The sequence below is a fragment of the Tachypleus tridentatus genome, chromosome 7, assembly GCF_004210375.1.
Source record: "Tachypleus tridentatus isolate NWPU-2018 chromosome 7, ASM421037v1, whole genome shotgun sequence".
Lineage (NCBI taxonomy): Eukaryota > Metazoa > Arthropoda > Merostomata > Xiphosura > Limulidae > Tachypleus > Tachypleus tridentatus.
Window position 1 is genome coordinate 20214678 of NC_134831.1, and position 25830 is coordinate 20240507.

At 33.7% G+C, this 25830-nt stretch overlaps 1 protein-coding gene across 4 annotated transcripts in view; it reads right to left on the reverse strand.

Moving 5' to 3' along the window:
• LOC143255254 (myc box-dependent-interacting protein 1-like) overlaps window positions 1-25830 on the reverse strand; it is an 81157-nt gene that overhangs the window by 10230 nt on the left and 45097 nt on the right. For all 4 annotated transcript variants that reach the window (XR_013030485.1, XR_013030486.1, XM_076510643.1 and 1 more), the window contains 6 exons: window positions 24514-24599; window positions 21399-21575; window positions 16248-16363; window positions 11360-11475; window positions 5758-5871; window positions 155-256 (listed from right to left, as the gene is read on the reverse strand). Coding sequence is in view for 2 of the 4 variants with exons in the window: in XM_076510643.1 (XP_076366758.1) it covers window positions 155-256; window positions 5758-5871; window positions 11360-11475; window positions 16248-16363; window positions 21399-21575; window positions 24514-24599 (711 nt within the window). In the remaining 2 variants the exon portion in view is untranslated. The remainder of the gene's footprint in view (window positions 1-154; window positions 257-5757; window positions 5872-11359; window positions 11476-16247; window positions 16364-21398; window positions 21576-24513; window positions 24600-25830) is intronic.

Here is a 25830-nt window from a genome sequence, read left to right on the forward strand (position 1 = left end):
CTGTTTTTTGAACATATCATCTACACTTTGTTGTGTACAACAAATTACTAACTAAGCTTACATGCTTTTAACCAATAAACAATGGGAGGTTTGAAAAACATAAATTAATAATTTTTATAACACCAGCATTTTATCATTGTATAATCTTACTCACCTGTTCATCCGGATCATTATATTCTACTACTTGAATGATCTCACCAGGTTCAAAGTCTAGTTCATCCCCATCTTCTGCTGTATACTTATGAGTAGCTAGGACCTGCAGGGATTAAAACAGGACACTAGTAATATGAAACATACAAATGACAGAATGGTTTTCAAAGGATTCTGAGTTGTTGTTTTTTATGGCTTATGATGTAACTGAAACTCAACTTTCACCACCTTTGTATGAGTATGGTTATTATAAATTAAAAATAAAACCTATTTGTTGTATAGTTTCAGATATGTACTGACACATGGCAGATATTTAGCAAAGTATTAATATTAAAATTACAGAATCATATGTAAATCATATGAGTATATAGAGAGATGAAGAGTAAAAATAAAAGGAAAGAACTTAATCAAAATTAAAATGTGAAAACTGCTCATAAAAAACAACAACAATGTCCACATTTTTTGAAGGGTAGTGATGCCAGGCCTAGTTCACATTCTTTTGTGCCAGGCCAAAAAAACCATTATATGACAATAACAGAAAAAATACATAAAAACATTTCCAATTTTCATGTCATGAATGGAGCTTCAGTTTCAAGTATAGAGAAGGAGATTACAGTTATTTCAGCTGTTTGAAGACAAAATGCTCAATCATAAACTAAATTTTTCCATGTCCAATAAACTTCACTGAAATGATCAGAATGTCACAGGCAATCTACTAAAGTCTCAAAAAATTTACCTTAAAGGGCAGTATTTTTTGACAATACACACCAGACAAATTAATCATTTGGAATACTCTTATGAAAAAAAAAAACTACATGGTTAAAACATTCAATCTATTAAGCACTTCTTTACAGTTTTATCTACAGTTATAAAGAATTTATTTAAAAAATACTTAAGAATAGAGAATGATCATTAAAAATACCTGTATTTAAGATAACTATATTCAGGATCCAAGATCAAAATTTCACTAGCCTGACACTACCTATTCTTACCCCTAGAGAATATTTCAATCTGTTTCCCCTTATCCAAACCTTGCTTCAAATTGCTTAACAAAACTGTAGGATTATATATCAAACTTATTTATTTTTTGATACTTGAGATGTTACAGTAACAATTCACATGTGACTATCATACCAGTTCAAAATTTTACAAATAGGAAACTTTCATTTTTAGTACTTGATCAAAACTTTTGCTACTTCCAGCTAATCTTGTTGTTTCTGAATTTAAAATAGCTTCCATCTTTATCATTAGTGTGGTAGAGAAAGTCAGAGCTCTAAGTACAACAGAAGTTATGGAAAACAAAGACAAATCTATTTTTGTATGCATTCCACCTTATATTATATTGTTTAGGTCATTTTAACAAATAAGTCTTTCTTGCACAGTATTTTTGTGCTCACATCAATTCAGTCACCATCTTATAAATGGATTTAAAGATCCACACAGTTTTCAACAAGTCATGCAGTACAAGAAAGTTTACAATGGGCCGTGTTACTACAGTGCTGAACCATTTCTTCCAGTTTTAATGACTTTATAAAAAATTTCTATTTTAGAATCCAACATTAAGGTTTTCCACACAAATCAATATTTTGAGTTTCAGGGACTGTTACATATCTATGCAATAGGACTCTCAACTTCCATTTACCTATGTTAAGCCTTTATTTTATCAAGTACAGATTTTCCACACTGAATGGTTCATTCATTATTTGTCTAGCTTCCTAAATTCTTTATTTTGATTTAAAACTACTGACAAAACTTTCTTCTTCCCTTTAACTCTCTCACCATGCTTTCTGAATAATTCATCTGAGCTTGTGATCCCAAGCTGATTTTAATTTCTAAATGTTTTGTATATCTTCACAAAATGGCTAGCTTTTAGTAAACATTACAAGTCTTTTGAAGCAAAAAAATAAAAGAAATTTTAATGATATATATTTTTATATTTCTGCATGAATACATGGAGTCAAAGTATTGATTGTTCTGGGTGCAAAGTGATTTTCATGTTAAGATTAAAAATATTTTTCTTCATCTGAAAATTGTAAAATTTATGTAATCTCTAAAATCTACTAAATAAGTTTCAAATGTTTTTGGTTTGTTTTTTTCTAGTAAAACTGAATATTTTATCTGTGACTATACAGGGACAGTCAATTTGATTAATCCTGTAACCATTACAAAAAATATGAAATAAATAAAAGTTACACTTTCTTTCTGAATGACTGCAAATTGTAATAGAAAATTACATTTGTTTATCATAAAAAGCTTGAAATTCATAATCAAATAAATCTGTTTTTACTTAAGTTTACTGTTTTATTACCACTTGAGCTGTGACTGACTAATAATCCTGTCACACAAATTGTAAATCACTTGTTCAATGTGTAGTTCACATTATCCTACTGAATTGTGTAATGCACAAGCTATGCAAGCATGAACTACTCACAAGCATATTTCTCGAAAATATATTTTTGTCTTTATACTAGTTATTTCTATAATAAGAACTAAAGAATACACATGAAAAACAAGAAATACAGTACTTACCTATGAACATAAAATAATAACAAATAAATAGCAGACACTGCCCTATAACTCATTATTCCAGTTTTCTAACTATGCATTAAGAGCCATTAAAAATTCAGCTAAACTCATTGAGTGTTTTATATGGGAATAAAGATTAAAATGAAAGCAAATTTAAAAATAAAACAAACAATGTAATATAGCATTTGATAGATTAAACTTTTGGCTTCCTATCGGTTATTAATAATATGGTATCGAACATCAGAGAGAACTATTGACAATTTGTGAAAGAGGGGATTTTAAAAGGTAGGTGTGGCAGGTTCAATTTTCTAAATTATGGCTCTGAAACTAAATAAGATTAATGGCTATAAAAATTATGCTTTGCCTGAATAATAACTATTATATTAAGTAATTTATGTTACATTTTCTACTTCTCTGAGAGGTAGTAAAATTACAAAAAAGAGTAAATCTAGAAAGCAAATATCACAAATGTCATGCTTAGAGAGGCTGAAGATTCTTTAATATATTTCCTTATAAAAGTAATGAAACTTCTATGATTTTAAAATTTGATTTATTATCTAAATTTTTACACCATGTTTATTCTTATAACATGAAAAAATCAGTTTAACTACATTTTCAATGAAACTCTAAAAAGTTATAATCTGCACACTTTTATCTTTCCATGGTGAGAAATGTCACTCAGTGGCTACGTTATTAGGTACACTTCTCTTTAATGCAAGTAGCCAAACAGCAAATCATCTGGCTGCAACTCAATATACAAAGCATGCAGACAGAGCCAAGAAGTTCAGTTATTGTTTGACCAAATGTTATAATGAGAAAGATCAGTGATCTAAGCAACTTTGACCGTGAAATGACTGTTAGTGCCAGGCGTGGTGGTGCCAGCATCTTGGAAACTGCTGATCTCTTGGGATTTTTCAAGCACTACAGTCTCTTAGAGTTTACAGAGAATAGTGCAAAAAACATAAAACATCCAGAGAGTGACAGTTCTGTGAGTGTCACAAATACTCATGTAACCACTCTTTACAACAATGGCGTGCAGAAAAACATCTCTGAATGCGCAAAACATCAAATCTTAAATAGGATTGGCTACAGCAGCAGAAGACCACACCAGGTTCCACTCCTATTGGCTAAGAACAGAAAGGCTGCAGTTGGCAAAGGATTACCAAAACTAAATGATTGAAGGTTGGAAAAACATCATGTGGTCTGACGAATCTCAATTTGTGCTGCAACATGCACATGGTAGGGTCAGAATTTGGCGTAAACAGCATAAATCTATAGATCTATCCTTCTTTGTGTCAATGGTACAGGCTAGTGTTGGTACTGTAATGGTGTGGGAATATTTTCATGTCATATATTAGGCCTATTAATACCAGCCGAGTATTATTTGAATGTCACAGTGTAACTGAGCATTGTTTATGGTCATGTACCTCCCTTTATGGCCACAGTCTACCTGTTTTTCAATGAATACTTCCAGTAGGATAATGTGCCATGTCAAAAGGCATGCATCATCTTAACCTGGTTCTACAAACATGACAGTGACTTCAGTACAGTCCAATAGACAGTACAGTCTCCAGATATCAATCCAATACAGCACCTTTTGGATCAGGTAGAACAGGAGGTTCATAGCATGAATGTCTGGACAACAAATCCACGGGAACTGCATGATGCTATTGAGTCATCATGGACCAAAATCCTTAAGGAATGTTTCCAGTACCTTGTTGAATCCATGCTGTGAATAATTTAGACTGTTCTGTTTTGAATAATTATATTAAATATACTTTAGAAGTTCACGCTCAACTACAACCAAAATAATGATTTGTATGAGACCAAATACTAAGCTTCTTTCTTACTAAAAGTCATCATGGTCTTTTCACAAGATTCGGCAACAGTTGTTTATTGATTCATTACAACAGTTTTCATTTCACTGTATATTCATGATACACCTTAGAAGAGCACTTTCAAAAATCTCACTCTCTTTTTTTTTTTCTTCCTTTTTCTACTTTCCTATGCCAATACTGAGCACTAGAAAAATAGTGCCTGAAGTTCAATGTTTAATCATTTTAGTTTTGGTTTGGTTTGAATTTCACGAAAAGCAACATGAGAACTACCTGCACTAGCCATCCCTAATTTAGCAGTGTAAGACTAAAGGGAAGGTAGCTTATCATCATCACCCACTGCTAAGTCTTGGGTTACTTTTTACTAATGGATAGTGGGATTGACTGTCACATTATAACACCCTAATGGCTGAAAGGGCAAGCATGTTTGATGTACAGAGATTATAAGCAGAGTTCCTTAACCACCTAGCCATGCCAGGCATAATCATTTTAGTTACCACTGCTATTAGTTATCTTGCATTATTTATAAATTAAGACAAACATTTTTACCCAGTTAACATTATGAAATGAAAAGTTATAGTCTCTTCAACTCATGCCTTACTTATATTTTACACTGCTTTACTTCCCATAATATTTTAAAAATCTCTTATTTAGTTATATACTTCTTGCTTATATTCCACATGAGCTTAGTTTTCCATTTGTTTAGAAATATCTAGATACATATACTTGGAATGTTTTTTCTACACACTTTCTGACAAAAATGATAAATTCTTTACTTCTGTATATAGAGAAAAAGTGGATTCTATAGCCCACTTTTCTATTTTCTGCCCACAGCAGACATGCTCAGTTACTAGAAACACAACATGAAAGGTGATGTTACAAACCTACAAAGGCTTTGGCAAATGAATTAATTGGTAAAGCTGTATTTACTTTAAAACCTCTCTCTTCTGCTGTTCTATAACATTTTCTACTTTGCCTATTCAAGAACACAAGCCTTAATTGACTCAAATATATATATATTCACACGAGTTTGGACACTGCAAATGTTTCAGAAACTTACTATACTGCATACTTCAATCATTTTTCTCACAAATTAGCATTGAATTCTCTTCTTTGAACAATACAAGGTTAGCAATTTGAATAAAATTTATAATAAACCAGATTATTTATCTGTTTAATTATTTACACATTATTATATTTTTTTTAGTAAATCACATTAAAAACGCAACATGACATCTCGTCTTACTCGATAAAAAACTCCAGAGGGAAGGCCCACCGTTGTAGCACCCACAGGTATGTCATACAGTTCCTCTGGTTTCTTAGAGGCTATAGGTCTCCCAGTATCACCATCAATGTCATCCTATCAAAGGAATATAACCATCACAATACTGATCAAAATCATCTGAAAGTGAGTAAAATATCAACACCACTAACCAGTAATCAAAGTAATTTAATATAATCACTCATTAATGCATTTAAATCGTGCAAGACAAAAAATAGAATAACAGAGTATTACACAGTGTAAGAACTTAAAATGTCAATTTCGTAGTTTAGGTTATAAAACCAATATTAATATTACCAAAAACACAGATGGAACTATGTTTAAATTTCACTTCTCTTGTACACATAAAAACTACTTATATGTTAAAATATACAATATGTAGCAAAATTTACATGGTCCAGAAACTGAATTTTAGGTTTAGAATGAATCAGTATATGTTTTACGTTCAGAAACCATAAGTCAGAGTTCATTAACCTTAGAATATTATCAGTCACTAATATCAAGTGATATGATGACACTGTGACCCCAGACTGGCATCCTAGGGTTAAAATACTCAAAACATTTTTTTTTTTCAATCTGCTCTTAAGTATTAATGATTCTTTACAATAATTTTTTTTTCTGGCTTTAGTCTTTTCATAATCAAGACAAATATTTTATGAAAGTTATTTTATAAAACAATTCAGAAGTAGTTTGAAGGTAATTTAAATAACTTATGGATTCTTAATGTTTTTAATTACACTGCACAACATAGTTTTTGCTTATTGAACACTGTTGGGGGTTCCTTATAGATTTTTGGCTCCTGATCACAAAAATCACATCCAAATTTGCCCATCACGTACCATTTCATTGAAATCTTCAGTTTTGTCATGCTTTTTCTTATATTTGTGTCCAAAATTTTTTTGTTTCTATAAGAGACCTATAAACAATGTTTTGTGCAGTCTGGGCATGTCCAGGCATGAAATCAGACCAAATTGGAAGTTGTTATGTGGAAGTATGCAGCCCAGGCCGGAGCCAGCTTGACACTGTTTCAGCAAGCTATAAAAGTGGCTTGCATACACAGATGCTGCTCATTGGATTAATATAGACCTTATAGGGTGTACGTATTGTTTCAGAATTTAGCATTGCCTCAGTAGCACTGTAACAAGTTAGATGTTATAGACGTTTTACAGGACAATTGGTGTCGATCATATGTCTCATCAATGTCGTAACAGCCGCAATACATTCTGCTATATTTGTGGTGAGTATATGCTTGTTCATCAGAGACGCTCAATGACTGCTCTTGTGAAGAAAGCATATCATCTGTACTTCATCTGTAAAATTGGTGATCAAGACCAGGAATGGGCACCTCACATTTGTTATGCAACATGTGCTGTCTGTCTGAGAGCTTGGCTCAGTGGCACTCGAAAGACAATGCCGTTTGCTGTCCCGATGATATGGCGAGAACAGAAAGACTATGTGATGGACTCTTACTTCTGTTTGACTAATGTGTCTGGTTTCTCTGCCAAAAACAAGAAGTCAATTGAATACCCTAATCTGCCTTCAGCAATGGGACCCGTGCCACATGATGACAGTCTTCCAGTTCTGAAATCACCAGCAGAATGGACCTAAGACGAACCAGATGAAGAAACTGCAATGCAGGGAACTGGCAGTGACACTGATCTGGATTTTGAACCGTGCTCCTCAGGCAATCCACATCTCACAACATAGTCAGAATTAAACGATCTGGTCAAAGATTTGGGTCTGTTGAAAGCAAAAGCTGAATTGCTGGGTTTGAGACTGCAGGAATGGTGTTTGCTGTCACCAGATACGAAAATTTTTGTTTTTCAAAGCTGCCAAATTGATATAACCAAATTCTTTGCACAATTTGACAGTCTCTGTTTCTGTGTTGATATCAAAGAATTGTTCTCTGATTTGGGTTGTGACCATGACCTGCAAGAGTGGCATCTCTTTATTGATTCATCAATGTTAAGCCTCAAAGCTGTTCTGTTACACAATGACAATGTTCACCCTTCAATACCAATTGGCTATGCTGCACACATGAAAGGAACCTACGAGAACATGGAAATGTTGCTGAAGCACATTCAGTACAGCAAGTACAACTGGAATATCTGAGGAGGTCTGAAAGTCATTACTCTGTTACTGGGACTACAGCTCAACTATACAAAGTACTGTTGTGTCATCTGTGAATGGGACAGTCGTACCAAAGAGTCACATTATTCTAGACAGAGCTGGCCACTCTATAAAAAGTTAGTTCCAGGACAGAAAAATGTGGCACATGAACCGCTTGTTGACTCGGCATAGATTTTTTTGCCTCCTCTTCACATAAAATTGGGACTTATGAAGAATTTAGTGAAAGCAATGAACAAAGAAGGCAAAGGTTTTCGTTATTTAAGACAGATGTTCCCAAAAATAACTGACACCAAGATCAAAGAGAGCATTTTTGTTGGCCCTCAGATCAGACATGTTATGAGTGACAAGTGATTCGAATATCTATTAGTTGGGCTGGAAAAGATTGCCTGGAAAGCCTTCAAAGACATTGTTGACAATTTTCTTGGCAATTACAGAGTCCCACATTACATTCAGCTGGTAGACAAACTTCTCAAAGCATACAAAACAATGAAGTGCAGCATGTCACTCAAGATTCATTTCCTCCACTCACACTTGGACTTCCCCGCAAATCTCAGTGCTGTCTGATTAACACGGTGAAAGGTTTCACCTGAACATTGCTACAATGAAAAAACGATATCAGGGTAATTGGAATCCATCAATGCTTGCTGACTACTGTTGGACACTGCAACATGATGCACCAGACATTGAATATAAATGAAAATCAGGAGCAAAACACTTTTAATTATGTTGAACTTAATAGCATATTAGAAACATAAACACAATTAAATATGTTATTGCTGGTAAAAAGTTAAATGTATATTTTTCAGAGTTCCTACGTGATGAAGCAAAACCAAAACTATATTTGTGCATGTCCACCAGGTATCTGTCACAATCAGCAAAAACTTTTCAGGAAGTAAATCTTTTCAAAAACAATTGTTGTGCAGTGTTATTTACCAGTTTTAATTGTCTATTTATTGATTTTTGTGAAGTACTTTTATTAAAATTTAATACACGTTTTTATTTTAATTCATCTTTTAATCTTTAGCAACATCATATAACTTTTAAATATTACATTATTTATCATAATTCCTTTTTTTTATTAGGTTGGCTGAAAGTTCTTCAAAACCCTGATGATGTGTTTGAATACTTATTATATTAAATATACTTTAGAAGTTCACATTCATATATATAGTCCACATGGGACATACTGGTCTATCTGAGCTGTCCCATCTTCTAAAGTATTAATAAATAAATGTTTTAAAAATCTTAAAGCCAGTGTTTATCATTCATATACTTGGATCCTCCTATTAAACTTTCTAATTTTACTGCCTCCATTTTGAAGGAAGACTATTCAAAAAATGAATCACCCTACTAGAAAAATAAAGTCTTATCTGCAGAGGACCTCTATCCTACCAAACTTTATACTATCCCCTAGTCCTACTATTCCCACTGTTAAGTATGAAAAAAACATGATGCATCAACACTATCAACCTCCTTTATAATCTTAAACACTTCAACCAGATTTCCCCTAACTTTTCTTTCAAAAGAAAATAATTAGAGAAATTTCAGCCTCTCCTTCTATAACAACCCCTCCACATCAGGCATCATTCTAGTAACCATTCTATTAACCATTTCCAATAAGTTGACATCTTTCCTTTGGTAGGAAGCTCAAGAATGAACACAATATTCCAAATGTGACCTAATCAGTGATCTGTACAATGACTTTAGACTTGTATTCAATATTTGTGTAGATGAAACCGAAAATCATATTTCCTCTCTCTCTCTAGCAACAGAACACTGCTTGGATGACTTTAGAGACTGATTGATTACACTGCACAACAATTTTTTTGAAAAGTTTTTTTGCTGATTGTGACAGGTACCTGGTGGGATTGCACAAATATAGTTTTGGTTTTGCTACATCACGTAGGAACTCTGAGAAATAGACAGTTAACTGTTCACCAGCAATAACGTATTTAATTGTGTTTATGTTTCTAATATGCTATTAAGTTCAACATACTTAAAAGTGCTTTGCTCCTGATTTTTGTTTGTATTCAATGTCTGGTGCATCACGTCGCAGTGTCCAACAGTAGTCAGCAAGTGTTTACGGATTCCAGTTGCCCTGATATCGTTTTTCCATTGTAGCAGTGTCCTGGTGAAACTGAAAATTTTGATGAAACGGTACATGACGAGCAAATTTGGATGTGATTTTCGTGATCAGCAGCCAAAAATCTATAAGGAACACTCAACAGTGTTCAAGAAGCAAAAAACTTTGTTGTGCAGTGTTATTACACCAAGATTCATTTCTTTCATAACACTGTTAAGGTTATTCAAATTCAAATTATGATAACCCACCTGCATTATCTTGCATTTATTAAAATTAAAACCCAAGTGCCATTTACTTGTCCAACTCACTAAATTATCTTAAGCCCTTTTGTAAATCAGAAACATCTTCACAGCTAGCAATACCCAAGACCTTAATAACATCTATAAATTTAGGTACTTAATTGACCATTACTTCACCTATGTCATTGATGTAAATCAAAAAAAGCAAAGATCCTAAGACTGAGCCCTGAGGTTAACCCACTTGCAATATTAATCTAGTTTGACTTAACTCCATTTGTAATAACCATCTGCTTTCTTTCCAACTTGCTAACTTATCCCTCGAACCTATAGAGATGATTTAATGTCATAATAGTTTACCTCTCCTTAGCTATTTATAAAAATTTTCCTTATATTGATATATTTCTGCAATTTTTTCTACTTTTTTAGAAGCCTTTTATGTGGCACTTTGTCAAATGTTTTTTGAAAATCTAGATACACCAAATCTACATTCTTACTCTCACCTACATCAGCACTAACCTTTTCAAATAATGTCCAAAGATTTGTAAAAAAAGATTTTCCCTTAGTGAAACCATGTTAACTATCTAATAAAAATCTAAACTTTGTTAAATGCTTTTGCAAAACATCATTCATCAGACTTTTCAAAACTTTTCCCACAATTTATGCAAGACTAATGGATCTGTAATTACTAGGGCAACCTTTATCACCTCCTTTGAAAAGAGGAGTTACATTAGCTAATTTCCAATCATCTGGTATCTGCCCATTATTCAAAAACTAACAAAAATAGTAACAAACTGCTCACATATCCAATCTTTAAGTTCCTTCAAAATCTTTAGGGAAAATATTTTCTGGCCCAGGAACCTTATTATTCTTTAAACTTCTCAATTTTTTTATAACTAGCTTAGAATGAATGCAGTCATCTTGTTCTCTCTTGTTTCCATCTATCAACTGTTCAAGATGTGGAACACTGTTCAAATCTTCCATAGTAAAAATTACAACAATGGTAGGTGCATAACTTACTACTGACAGTTGACAATGCAGTCACTTGAAAGATGCATTGCTATATACATAAAAATGAATCATTAAATAATATTAGCCATTTAAAAACAACACTAACCTCTAGACCAATAGGCTCATATTCTTCATCATAAGTTGTCTTGTGAAGTGATGGCATAATAGCATCAGGGTAGAAATGAGTTCTTGAATTTTCTGAAACATCACTGCAGCTGTGTTCTTTTAATTGAATATACATGTTTAATAATAAAAATGTTATAATTACCTGCAGAAATATGTGGAACTTAGTTTAACTCAGCCATGTCCAACCTTTGAATAAGCCTATATAAGCATTTTTTAAAGTACTTTACCTATTACTTTACTGAGATTTTAAGATCTGTCTCAAACCAAATGTGGTCCAAAGTTCATACTTCATGATACTCACATTTAAATAACTGTTAAAATCCAAATAAAAAACCTACTATAAATTTTCTATCTTTTATGACCAAACTCTTGACTGCTGCTAGAAAGTATTGTATAATTTGGGAATTTTAACATCAACAACAATATACATCAGTATACGTACTTAAGTTCAGAGGTGGGTCTTGGTTGGTTTCCTGATCAATTAATATTAAACTAAGTTTGTGCAAGTTCTTGACAGTTGCCTTGAAATCTTTAAAATCCAATAACTGGATATGTGCATCAACTGTAGATAGTAATGATGGTGATAAGAAATATTTTAACACAATATTTTGTATGATATTTTTAATTGAATAAACAATGTTTGTCTGATGAACCAATTCACCTAGACTTCAACTTACCAAATATTTTTAGCATCATTAATTACAGATGGGTTCCCCATGCTGTGTCATATTGAACAATTTTATGTGACAAAACAAATTAAGTGAAGCAATTTATAAAGAATTGGTTGGTTGATTTAGTGTTTTATGGCACAAAGCAGCTAGGCTATCTGCACCAAATGTCTGGTAAAAATGTAAAAATAAAGTAAATGTTGTAAAATTCATAAAAGGATATGAAGGTAAAACAAAACAGCATTGAAAAACAGAAAAAGCATAAAACCAATGTTGACACCTAGTCTACAATGTTAAGAGAGAAAACAGAGTATGAGAAGTGGTAAAAGACATTCTGTAGCAGAATGGTAATGATCATAACCTGCTAGAAAGACTAACAGGTAAGTACAAGAACCACCGTCAGTCACCTGAAGTTGGCCTTTCCAGTCCCGGTTCTGGGTTGTGTGTCATTATGACCAGTATCAAAAAGTGAAGTAATAAAATTGTTTAAATACATGAAGCAAGTTGTAATAATAACTCGCCAGCACAACTAACACGTAGTTCAAAAGGATAGTTCAAACAGCAGCGTTAGTCTCCTGAAGTTGGCCTTTCCAGTCCTGGTGTCGAGTTATTTAATGTCATGGCCATTTTCCAATTTCAAATCGAACTAGAGAGATTGTGATTCTTAAAAGGGAACCACAATTAAAAAGGTGTAATGAATAAATATCAAACACTTAAATGATATTAAAAAGATTAATGGCCATTAAAAAAATAAAACCTTTACCAAGGTAGACAGTGTCACCGTCACCAAATATTTAGCAATGAACAAACCTTGGGACAGAACATGTTTAAAATAGTGCTATCATTGAGAGTCGTAACAATGGCAAGAAAGTAAAATGTGGCTTACAGTGATCTGAGTGTTACACAAACTACACACTGGTGAATTAGTTCCAGATAAAAGAAAACGATGAGTTAAAAAACTGCGACCAATGTGTAGTCTAGTTAGAACAACTTTCTCCTTCTGAACCTCATGGAAGCTAGACAGCCAAAGTCCAATATAGGGTTTTATTCGGAAAAGCTTGTTGTCTTGTTGCTCACTCCAAGTAGACTGCCAGCTAGCACGGAGCTGAGTCTTGAATACAGAACCATAATCCATGTATGGAATAGGCACAGTGGTGATAGTGCCAGAGCAGGCAGATAGATTTAGCTGCCGTGTCTGCAAGCTCATTCCTGCAAATACCAACGTGGCCAGAAAAACTGGATAGAAGTAGATGTAAATGAGAAATTGGGCAGTCAGTTTTGAATATCAGCGAGAACAGGGTGTGAGCCAATGTGAAGCTATTCCAGGGCCAGTAGAGAACTAATTGAGTTAAATAGTGTAGTTGGAGTACTGCTTTGCTTCAACATGATCCAGGGCAAGAGAAATGACGTACAATTCAGCAGTGAACACAGAAGCTGTAGAGGGGATTCTGCACGCAACCACTGAACTGCAACAAACCATGGCAGAGCCCACAGAAGTACCTGATTCGGAACCATCCGTATAAATTGGAATGGAAAGATTGTTCGAAAGATGTTCAGTAAATAAAAGATGGTACTTCCAATCGGGAGTATCTGCCTTTCTCAGATGACTGAAACAAAGGTAACATTTGGGGACTGTAATAAGCCATGGTGGGATGGGCTGACCAGTGGATTCTGCAATGTTATCCAAGGAGAGACCCAATTCATCCAATTGTGCCTGGATGAGAAGACTAAAAGGAGCACTGGCAAATCATCCAGAAATGCCTGAATTTGGAACCAAAGGATGTGGATCTTGGGGTTTGTTGGGATGTATGGGAGAAACAGAGATAGGTGTAGAAGTTGATTCATCAACTTTTTTAACCATCGAGGTCAAAAGGCCTTTCGTTTGTTTTGAGAACGATTCTCTTGGAGGCACAAAGAGATCTGTCTGCACTCCCACTGTAGTTGTGGAATGAAGTGCAGCAGCACATGTTCGAGATGGAGTGGCGGACAGCAATTTCTGAGCCTCAGGATAACTAATGTTATGAGTCGTTTTCAAATGCTTCACCTCTTTTTCCTCCAACCATTTAGGAAACAAAAGTAGAAAGGGTGAGAACCATTGCAGTTGACACAATGTGGGTCTGTGTCACACTCATAGGCATCATGGTCCTTGCCACTACAATGAGCACGTGTCAGAGAACCACAACATGACGTCTTTGAGTGGCCGAATCTCTGAAATTGGAAACATCGGAGAGGGTTTGGAATGTACGGCCGTACCCTGCAATTTAGATAACCTGCCTTGATGGCGGCAGGTGCACGTGGTGATGTAAATGTCAAAACGATGATACCTTTTGGCAGTGCAACTCCATCTTTGCGAGTTGAGATGCACCTCACTGCAGAAACTCCTTGAGTGGAGAAATCAGTAAAAATCTCTGACTCGGGAATGTTCTTCAAATCCCTCTCAACAATAACTCCGCGTGATGAATTCAAGGTAGCATGAAGGGTAACCTCAATAAGTACATCCCCAATTGCCTTTGAATTCAAGAGGAGTTCACTGTGTTGGGATGTGGATGTTTCAACCAACATGTCTCCAGATCGAAGCTTCTTTACTGACTTTGGAGAGCCAGCAAGTCCCTCCAGTCCATTCTGAATAAAAAAGGGGGATATTTGCCCTAAAGGTTTTTCTGAAAGAGAATGTAGGATAAGAAAATGAGATATAACTGGTGGTACAGATGTTGGAGATTGCTGATCAGTCTTCAGGACATGGTCGTTTACCTGTTGACTGTTTTTTCATTATTTTATCTAAATTTTTATTAGGAGGATCCATAGGAAAAAAAGAAAATTTCGCTGACCCCATCCACCATGGAGCCCTACGAGGGGATGCACTACAATGCCAAGCAAGGACACTGCAGCAACACCAGGGTTTCATGAGCACTATACCCAAACAACAGCATCAGACAAAGTCCACAACACCCCATGAGAACTTCCAACACTGGTACTTGGTTGACTTTAGCCCAAGTGGACCAGCTGACTGACCCAAGGGGAGTCACCCAAAGGCCACCCATCTACAGGAATTCAAGGTCAAAGTGGCATGCTAGGGTTGGACCCCTCAACCACCAGGATCCTCTCCTCCCCTTCACGGGTTGCCACAGAAGGCAAACACATGGATGGATGTTTAGATTACAGAGAGGTAACCTGAAAGAACAGAACCTTCCCTGGGAAGTCCCCTCACCATGTACAAGAATCCACACCAAGGGGATTTATAAAGGAAATGTTATGGACCTCACCAGTAATTGTAGGTTAAAAGTAATTTAAAATTTCTTAACACTACTTTGAAATGTGTTATTTGTATAGCTTGTATAGCTTTCAGTAGTTGATCTTTGACTTGGATATTTGCTTTGAGAAAAGTTTATGAACAGTGTTCTTGTATTACCTCTTTAGACCTGCATCCACATGAATTACTTTGTTACAGTTACCAGGGAAGATCCTACTTCAGTCATAACGAACCACTGTGTTCTTGGCTTGCTACTGGTGGGAAAAGCTCTTCAACATTTATTTTTATAACTTTGAGTGAGTGACTTGTTTTCATTTTTTTTAATCACTACATGAATGTGGTTCCACACTACAGATATTTCCTTTGTTTCAAATGCTAAAACTTTCTATTTTGAGTGTTTTCTGAATTGCAGTGTAGAACTAATTCACATCAGAACGTACTATAATGTTATCCTCCCATTAATTTATGTATTATCTGAACTTGAAAATCACTGCACTTTAACTGAATTGCAACTGAATTGTGTACAATTATTAATAATCATTTAAAAAAAAACAACAACTTAGAACTGTGGGTGCAGCATTTCATATTTGTATACAAAACCATAATTGTGAGTGAATGACATGAGGCCAAATTACTTTAAGATGTTCAATAAATATGAGCTTAATATATGAATAAATATGATAATTCCAATGACTATCTAAGACATAACGTGCTAGTTGCACCAATATATATTTTACAAATACTTTTGTTTCAGAATCAGACAGAAAAAACAATGTCAAAAATAAAAGTACAGTATACTGGGCCTAGTCAAGATGTGCTAGAAAATAAATACATGTTTAGTACACACCGATAATTACATTGCGTAAGAAATATTATGAAACTGTTCAAACCAACTACAAAAATTTTAAATAGTAGCTGCTAGCTGAATTATAACTTTTACAATAAGTTACCTTTTGAATCTGGTGAAACTAACATCTTGATTTCTCCAGTTAATGAATTAGGTTTCTTTTTTTCCAGTGAACTTCTCTTAAATTCTATTTCTTCATACTGCCTGGCATCAGTTTCACTGGAAAAGTTGTATTTATTCAAAACAAGCGGAGATAACTGTCCTTTGTTTGGGTTATGAAATAAAGTGTGGGGATGGATACTACAATTAATAACACAAAATCCTAACTTTCACACTATTTATTTGTAACATATATTATTACACTATTCATTATTATCTCACCAAAACTTTGGAATAACGTTTAAAAACTCAATAGGTATATACTTAAAACATAGTATACACTGCATGACAATCAGGACCACTCTGTAGGGAGAGTTAGTGGCCAAAGTAGCAGAGGTAGGTGTGCTTTCTATTACTTGCTTTAAACATTCAGGTCTTAACTGTCCTTCCAGTGTTTCACAGGATTACCTAAATAAACAGTTGTCTTGTTTTAAAAATAAAGGGTAAATAAACAGAGGTCAGGTACCTCAAAACCATTATGTGAAATGGGCATTTAATACATACATAGAATATTAGTCAAACTTCTTATGAGGGCATTTAAATAATGTTTCATAATCAATAAAATTGATAAGTTCACTTGCATTATGGAAATTGTAAATGGTCACCAATTCCTCAGATCTGTCCATTTTTAGTTTTTCAACTACACATACTGCAAATTTGCCTGAAAAATTCATCTCTATTACCTCAAAATAAATTTATCAAATCTCCATTATCTTTAATGCCTTAACTTATCACCAAACTTCTTTCAAAAAAGCACAAAATTGTTTTATGCTTACAGCTGAAGAACATACATCATTAAACTAGGCAAATCCAGTATGTTTAATATACTGGGATTAACTAATCAAATCAAATGTAAAATATGTGGCATTCAGTCTCCATCCCAGAGTTTGTTGCACATAGCTTGTAAGTATGATAAGTTCTGTACGGTTACTTCAGTCAAACCTAAATTTCTAGTTCTTGACAGCCTATCTGACACAAATAGCCTGCTATTGGTAAAATTATACCAATATCATGTATAATTGTATATCACCTGATGTACATTGGAGAAATATTAATTAAAAAATAAAGAAGTGCATATCATAACTAACAATATGAGCCTTGAGCAATAACACCATAAAAAAGTGGAAGTTTTTTCTATTATTTGAATACTCTATTAAATGATATTCTATTTTTCATGTTTTTGGGATATAACTGTTGTTAAAAATAAACTTTTTACTTTTTTTTTTTTATAAGAATGATATTTCTAAGAGACTACTGGATAGTATACACGTAATTAATCAGTCATTTATTGGGTATCATCAAATAGCATGTTCTGTTCAGTGAAATAATCTGTCGAAAGTAAAAAAAAACAATAAATAGTGATAAAAATTAATGTATTTTCAATGGTGTAACATGACATTTTGCAGACTAAGTAACTTACATACTATGTATCATAGATCATCACATTATCAAGATGAGTTTCTAGCATTCAGCACACACATGAACGCGTGTATTAAAGACACAAATACCCCATTAAAAGCAGAATGGAAAAGGTTATTATATACAGTGGTGGATTTAAGATTGTGTGGGCCCAGGGACTGATAATTTGTGTAGGCCCTATATTCCATGTAATTTTACATGGAATAAAATTATCAATGGGACTCCATTAAGACCAATGGGTCCCAGCGTTTAGCCCCCTCTAGCTCCTACCTAAATACACCACTGATTATATAACACTAATTATCAGCTGTGCACTTTATCAGGGAATAAATAAACAGAAAATTCACAGCATCATTCCACTCTGATATAAACTACCAGGGACATACGTGGCCAAGAGGGGGGGGGGGTACTTCTCAGGGCAAGTGGTTTGTGGGTTAGCACGGTACATCTGTCTTTTAGCCTGCCTTGGCATTATGATGTCAATTTGAAACTCACTACACAGAGTTTGAGCCTCACAGAAAATGTTGTTAAATTCATTCGCAGTATGAATTAAATCTTTCATTATTTCTGCATGATGCATCACAGCACCTAAATCAATGTTCTGTTGCTGCAGGAAGTTGCACAGAGGTAAATTAGAGGAAAACAATTTAGCAATGGTAAGTAGAGTGATGATGAATTCTGGCTATGTTATAGAACACAACAATTGATTGGCTTGTGTGGCAGAATCTCTGTCTTGCCAACCTGATATGGTCTCAAGGGCATCTGCAACTGTATGGATTAATTTTAGAAAGACAATGACTGAGTCATGCCTCTCAACCCACCAGGTGGGGCAGAGACCTTTCAAAATTTTTTTTTTAAGATTCAGGTGCTTTATTCTCCACCGAAAAAAGCAAAACGTGCTTTCATTTGGGTGCATTGAGAAAGTTTTCAATGCTATAAATTACTCCCATGCAATTTTGCAAAGGAACTTCTTTACAAGCATCAGAAATTGCCAAGTTTAGGGAATGGACACTGCAGTGTACATAGGGTGCAAGTGGGACTTCATCAGTTATGTGTCTCTGGACACAACTGAATTTCCCACTCATATAGGTAGCACCGTCGTACCCTTGTCCTCGCAGGTAAGCCATATCAATACATTTTGTCACATTGGGTATGATAACATCAGCCAAGTTTCTGCCTGTCACATCATAAACAGGTATAAATTGCAAAAACTCTTCTGTCATTGCAACAGAGTTGTCATTGGCATGCAAATATCTAACACACAGCGAAAACTGTTCAATGCCCAAAATATCTGTTGTTTCTTCAGCTGATATTGAGAAACACTTTGAAGCATTAACCCTGTTGACCAAAGCATCAAGAGCATGAGTATTGTAGGCATTGATGATTTCATTTTGAATTTGAGGACTCAGATACATAGCATTCCTCTTTGTACTCTTAAGACTTGCTGAAAGCTTGACATCACCCTTTGCCCTGTAGCGTAAAATTGCCCAAAAATTCCCATCATTATTGATGGGCTCCTTATCAGTTTCACCAACAAACATTGGACCAGAATCATATTTTTCCCTCAAAGCTAAACCCTGTCTCCCACACAGCAATACAGTGTCATCAAATATTATCAGTTCTGTTCAATTTCTGTAAGTTGCATCAAGCTGCAAGTGCACAGATGAACTTGTGTTTGCAACCTGTAGTAAGTAGTTAGCTTTTTTTCTGCTGTCTTGGTGATACTGTTTCAATTCATGTGCCTTGAAGTCTTCAACAGCCTTCTTCCAGTTTGTGTATGAAAATTTCACTTGTTGTCCCAATTTCTGGCTTCCAACACCAACACCAGCACCATCAGGAGCAAAAAGACAGCAGTACTTGCAGAAAGCACCCTTTGCATGTTGACTGTAGAGTAGTCATCTCCACTGTGAAAACCAACGATGCAGTGTTTGCATGATTTTGAATACAAAATTAATATAATGAGGAGTCGACTTACCTGTTTACCAATGCTGACATCATCAGAAATGTAATTTCCAATGTTCCTGACTGGACCTGATGTGGTATTGGCAGCACTGGTAGAAGGCCACATTGATGACTCTGACAGTTCAGTTGACAATTCTGATTCAACCTGATTGGCTGCAGCAGATTGATCAGGTTCAGCCTCATGAATGGGTTTAAAGAACCCATGCAGTGTCTTTTGCTTTTCCAGACTTGACATAGTGAATGATTGTTTATCGCAACTTCTGTTGGTCAACATCACATTCACAGTACCATTGGCGCCATCTATAGTGAATCATTGACTATAGATGGTGCCAATGGTACTAGGTTAGTGCCATGGTGCTGCCAGCCTGCCATGGTGCCACCCACTGTTTATTTGTGAAGTTAATTCTTGAAATCCAGGGAATCTGAACACACACTGTCCATGATATTTGAATACAGATTATAGACATTATATATATATATTTTGCACTCTCCTGAGTGACTCTATATTTTATATGTTGATGACAGGACTGTAGGCCAACTTTGCTGGGCCTACTTTATATATTTTAAGTTGTATATTATACATATATAAGCCTATATATTTATTTATAAAAAATAAACACCTTTGTGTGCCATTCTGAAATTTGCCAAAAAGGTGGTCTCAGAATGCATAATTCAGGCTTTTCTTTTATGTTTTTATTTAAAAATTTTTCCAGGGGAGCATGCCCCCAGACCCCCCCTAGCATGGCTTCGTGCCTGCGGCGCTTGCATCAAGCACTCAAACTAAAAAAAAAAACAACCCCAAATGGCCATTTCTGGCTATGTCCCTGTAAACTATTCAATAACTAACATAGAATAACTAGAATATTAAATTAAAAATTAGGAGGAGTTAAGTTTATATGAAAGGTAACATTAATAACAAAATGCACAATATATTTGTAGAATAGATGGCAACTTCCTGTTGTGGAGACACAAATATAGAGGACAATGTTTCAAAAGTCTTTTGCTTTTCAAAGCGTTGTCCTCTATACTTTGTCCTCTATACTTGCGTCTCCACAACAGGAAGTTGCCATCCATTCTACAAAGTTTCATCATGAGTACTTGCCTAGACAATCTATCAATCAACACACAGTATCAACTGAAAAAACATAAAAGCTTATGTTATAATGGCATAACATTCATAGTTACTTTTATGTTTATAAAAGATACTTAAGAAGCTGTGGGTAGTTTGAAAAATAATATGGAAGAACTAACGTTTTAAATGTAAGGATTAGACATATCAATACAAGACATTTTTTTTTTTAATATATTTTTAAAGAAACTTGTCTTTCAGCTAATAATATGGTTTAACCTTACTAATAATGCAAATTCCATTTTGGGTTGAATGCATTCAGTGTCAATGTAACAAACAAGTAAGCAGATGAAAATCACTTGATTGTAAAACAGGTGAATATTTAGTAAAGTGACAAAAACGTTTTTAAAAATTGTATCTGTCTGATGTCTAAAAATTTATAGAAAAATTTTAAAAACTTGGTCATTTTTAGTTTGGTTGTCATCATTTTCTGTCATCTTTTAGGCTTACACAACCAAATATTCTGTATATGATTATTTAACCCATATTGATGATTATTTTTACAGAACAGTTCAGTGTGTACTCAAATGTGGGTGAGTGCCAACTCTAGCTTCTTAAAGTTATAATCATTTAAAAATAACATACTTTTTACTGGGGCGTATTTTCCATGAATTCCTTGATTTGTACCTGCCTTTCTGATTTTCCATGCCCAACCTTTCAATCAAGTCACTCAGTTGTGTATATACTTTCGTGCATTCCCCATGGAAGACAGCTTCTGCTGCGAAGAAAGACTGGAGGTTCGTTACCAAGAATGGAATACGACTGGTGAAGAAAACAATATAAACCAATATTATTTCAGAAAAAGATTAAAAGGCCACAACGTGTGTAATATAGATCAATGAATTTTTAATAAAAAATATTCTGAAAAACAAAAGTAGAATAACAAAAAACAATTTTTGGAAAAGGCTTAAAAGATATAACAAAAAATTAAACAATATAAAAACAAAGCTTTTCATCAAATATCAAAAAACAAACAAAACCATACAGTAAGATAAACCACTTACTTTTCAGAAAAAGATTTGAAAAATAACAAGAAAACAACCAAACTTTGTTTCAAAGAATGTATTATAACAAAAAATTTGCATCACATACAAACCATAAAAAGTTGTTACACATGCATTAAAATTTTCTTATAAAAACATACCATCTAGAATTAGTAATTTTTGAAAATGATCAAAGTGCAGTCACCAAGATGTTTACACTTACATACATACTTCCTGATTATAAAGGCTAGGTTACAATCAACACTAGTACTGTCTTAGCACTTTTAATATTAGAGTATTACATCATTTTGGGAACCTGGGATGAAAAGTGAAGAACTTTAAAAACAATATCAAAAGAGAAACTGTAATAAAACTGATTGTTAATTTCAAAACATTTTGTGACACAAGTTGCTCTTTTTGTCTCTTGTTAGTAAGCACAAAGTTACACAATGGGCTATTCTTTACTCTGTCCACCATAGGTTTTGAAATCTGACTTTTAGTTACAAAAGCCTAGATTTACTACTGAGCCACTGGAGAGCTTACTTTAAGGAAAGAACTATCTTTAGTTACATGCATGAATAATTCTTGGATATATTTACAATAATAAAAAAGTTATTTGTGTTTACATATTGCAAAGCCACATCTGGCTATCTGCTGTGTCCACCAAGGGGAATTAAACTTCTAAACTCTGGTGTTGTAAATCTATAGACTTATTGCTGTCTCTCCAGGGAACAAAAAGTTATTTAATTATATTCATAAAACTAAGTATGAATATAACTTAAAAATTACAAAAAATTAGCATGTTTAAATTCATATCAATGTAACTAATAAAATTTTAAAATTGACAAATGAAATTTTAAGCAGATAAATAAGTAAGTACATATAGCGATGTACTTCAAATAACAGATAAGATGTATTAATGACTGATAATTCTTTTGATACAGTCTTGCTCTCTACTTGAGGAAAGTTCTAAAATGTTTAGTAAAATCCATTAAAATACATTTATACATCAGTCAGTGACCTAAAATAACTTTTTGTAACATACACCAAGCCTGAGGTCACCGACTTTCTTATGGTGTGAAAAACAAATGAAGTGTGACAGCACATGGATGCTTGTGTACCATCGAAAAATGATAACAGAAAATAATCCAAATAATTTTTTTAAAATAAAAAATGTGCTAATATGACAAAGCTAAGTTTATTACACTTACATTCTATATATTTTGTCACTTCAAAACCACAAATGAACAGTGATAAAATTACACTTCATAAAATTAACCCAATTTATACTGTTAAGTTCTTGGCATGCAATTTGATAATACAAATAGCACCTCAACCATTATTTCTCTATTGTATCTCAACTAACCTGAAAAACTCTGGTAGAAAGCCTTATTGGCAGTGTATATAGTAGATAAAGTGTGGTTAATATTATTACACACACTACTTTCACCGAGAAGTTCTTTTTAATAATTCATAAGTTTAAAATAAACGTAAGCTAAAGGGTTAAACTTTACAATTTTTGTTTTTTAACTGACCTTATTACTGTACTAATAAGAATCAGTTTTTATTCCAATCAATATTTGTCTTTAAAACTCAACATACGTCAATTAAAATTTAAGTGAATTACTGAAGTCTTAATGGTATGTGAATCTCTAATATTCAGCTTTGTACTCATTTCATACATATGTTATATTAAGTGATTTTGTATCCTCACTGTGTTATTACAGTCCATGCTGCCACATCATGCTTTACCTGATGACTGTGCATCTTTAAAATACCTATGTAGTATACTTTCCATTACAAAAGGCCCCACTGCAATGAGGTCATGTTCAAAGCAAACTACTACTCCCTGCTTGCTTTCCATTAACCATTTAGTGCATATCTTTCACATGGAAAAGCATGAACACCCATTCTGTTCTCCAGCTACTTGAGGTATGAGATATGAAACCAACTTCTGTTACTTTTTCTGATGGAAATCCTTCTTGATTATGTTGTATACTGTTGCCTGAGTCACCAATAAATGACTTTTATAATTCACTTTTATCTTTGTGAATTCTTACCTGCTACAAGATGCCATACTTTGCTTACTTTAGCTGGAGTTGTTACTGGTCTCTTGCTGGATTGTTCTGGTGCTCAAAGTTCATCCCTATTCCTTTATATTTTGATGTCATTAAGAAGAACAGATATCCATCTTGGAAACTCTGTATTCCCACACTGAACACATCTATATTACGTAGGTGTATGAATATTTTGCATCAGAAAGGACTGATACATTTCTTTTCACTGACTATAAAATACCAAACAATGTCACAACACAGATCTGATGCCTGTCCTTCTGCCAGAACTTTATACTGCCTATTGTTGTCACATGACTTGCTGATATGCACATTCAATATCATTTTAATGTAACTTCAATCTTAAATACAAAAAATAAATCTACAACTAATGTTTATTAACTCTTAAATATATAAGAGCATGACATGTAATTGAAGATTCTTTTCGGAAATTTTCTAAGAACATGTAAATAGTAAACAAAAACAATACAATTTCAGATAAATAGCCATTATTCACTTCACTATCAAAAGAAAATGGGAACCACAATTATAAGAATTTGAAATTATATTAAACTATTTGAAGTTTTAAATAAGCTATATTCTTAGCTACACATTTTTCTCTCCCTCTTATATGCAGGGATTGTGCTATAATTTAAAACTCACCTGTCATATAGTGATGGTAGATCATCATGCAATTCTCTGTTAAGTACTTCATATGAACGTTTCGCTTCATCAAGGTGTTCTCTGGCCTACACATGGTGCATTAAAAATCCAATCTATGAATTATCATGAAATAATTCTAATAGGTGCATTAAAACAGAACACTATTCTTCAATTTAATCAATACTCATAATCAATACTACAATAAACACCAATAAACCAAATATTGTTTACCTTTTCACTGCTGAATTATTTAGTGTTTATATAAACTAAAAAACAAAATATTTTACAAAAACTGTTTATTTGCACATGATTCAAACATTACAGTCAGCTTACTTGAGACTACCATCTCAGCTGTAATAACAACTCTGCAATACAGTTATGTCCATACTGTTAGCTATTTCTAAACAAAATTGTGTAATTTCTTGGGTACTTTGCAGTAAATATAGACCTGACTTGCTTTTTTCAAAATGTACAGCTGAATAGTGATCAAACTGAGATGATAAAACAAAAGCATCTGAATTAATTAATAAAAATAGTTTACTTAGCTATTTGTTTTTCCAGATATAAAGTCAACTTTGTCTATCACATGCACTATTTTGAATATTTTCGAATACCTAAAAAAAATAACACAAGGCACTGGTAACTCTTGTTTTTCTGCAGTAGTAGCCACTACAAACTCAAAATCAACACATTCTCTGTGGTTCAGCATTAAGTTTCTGGAATTACAACACTAAAATACAGGGTTGGATTATTCATGGTGGACAGAGAACAAATAGCACATTATGCAGCTTTGAGTTTTAATCCAACAACAGTGATCAATCATTACCACAAACAAACACTAGTAAATATGAATCAATCATCTATAAAAGTACACAATCGAAATTAAAATAAAATTGAAAGTACTGCTCCAAATAACAAAAAATAATCTACATTAAATAGAAATATTTACAAATCCTGTTCTAATACACTCAACCAGCATCATATCAATTTAATGATAATGTAACCATAAAGCTTAGCTGTAGCCTCAAAGCGGTTCTAGTATCACACTTAAAGAACACCTGTATCAAATAAATCACTTATGGGTACTAGCATAATGCTAAAGCACTTTAGAAAAATCAACCATTAAAATATAATTATTTTAATCTGAAAATCAAACAACTTTTCCCCATTTTCTTCTTCCAAACAATTTACAAATTCTAAAATACACTTAACTTTATTGGACCATCCCTTAAGTTTTATTTTATTTTATAAACAAGATTCATACACTTTTTAACTCACAATCCAAGGCCTTTAAAGGATATATGTTCAAAAATATTT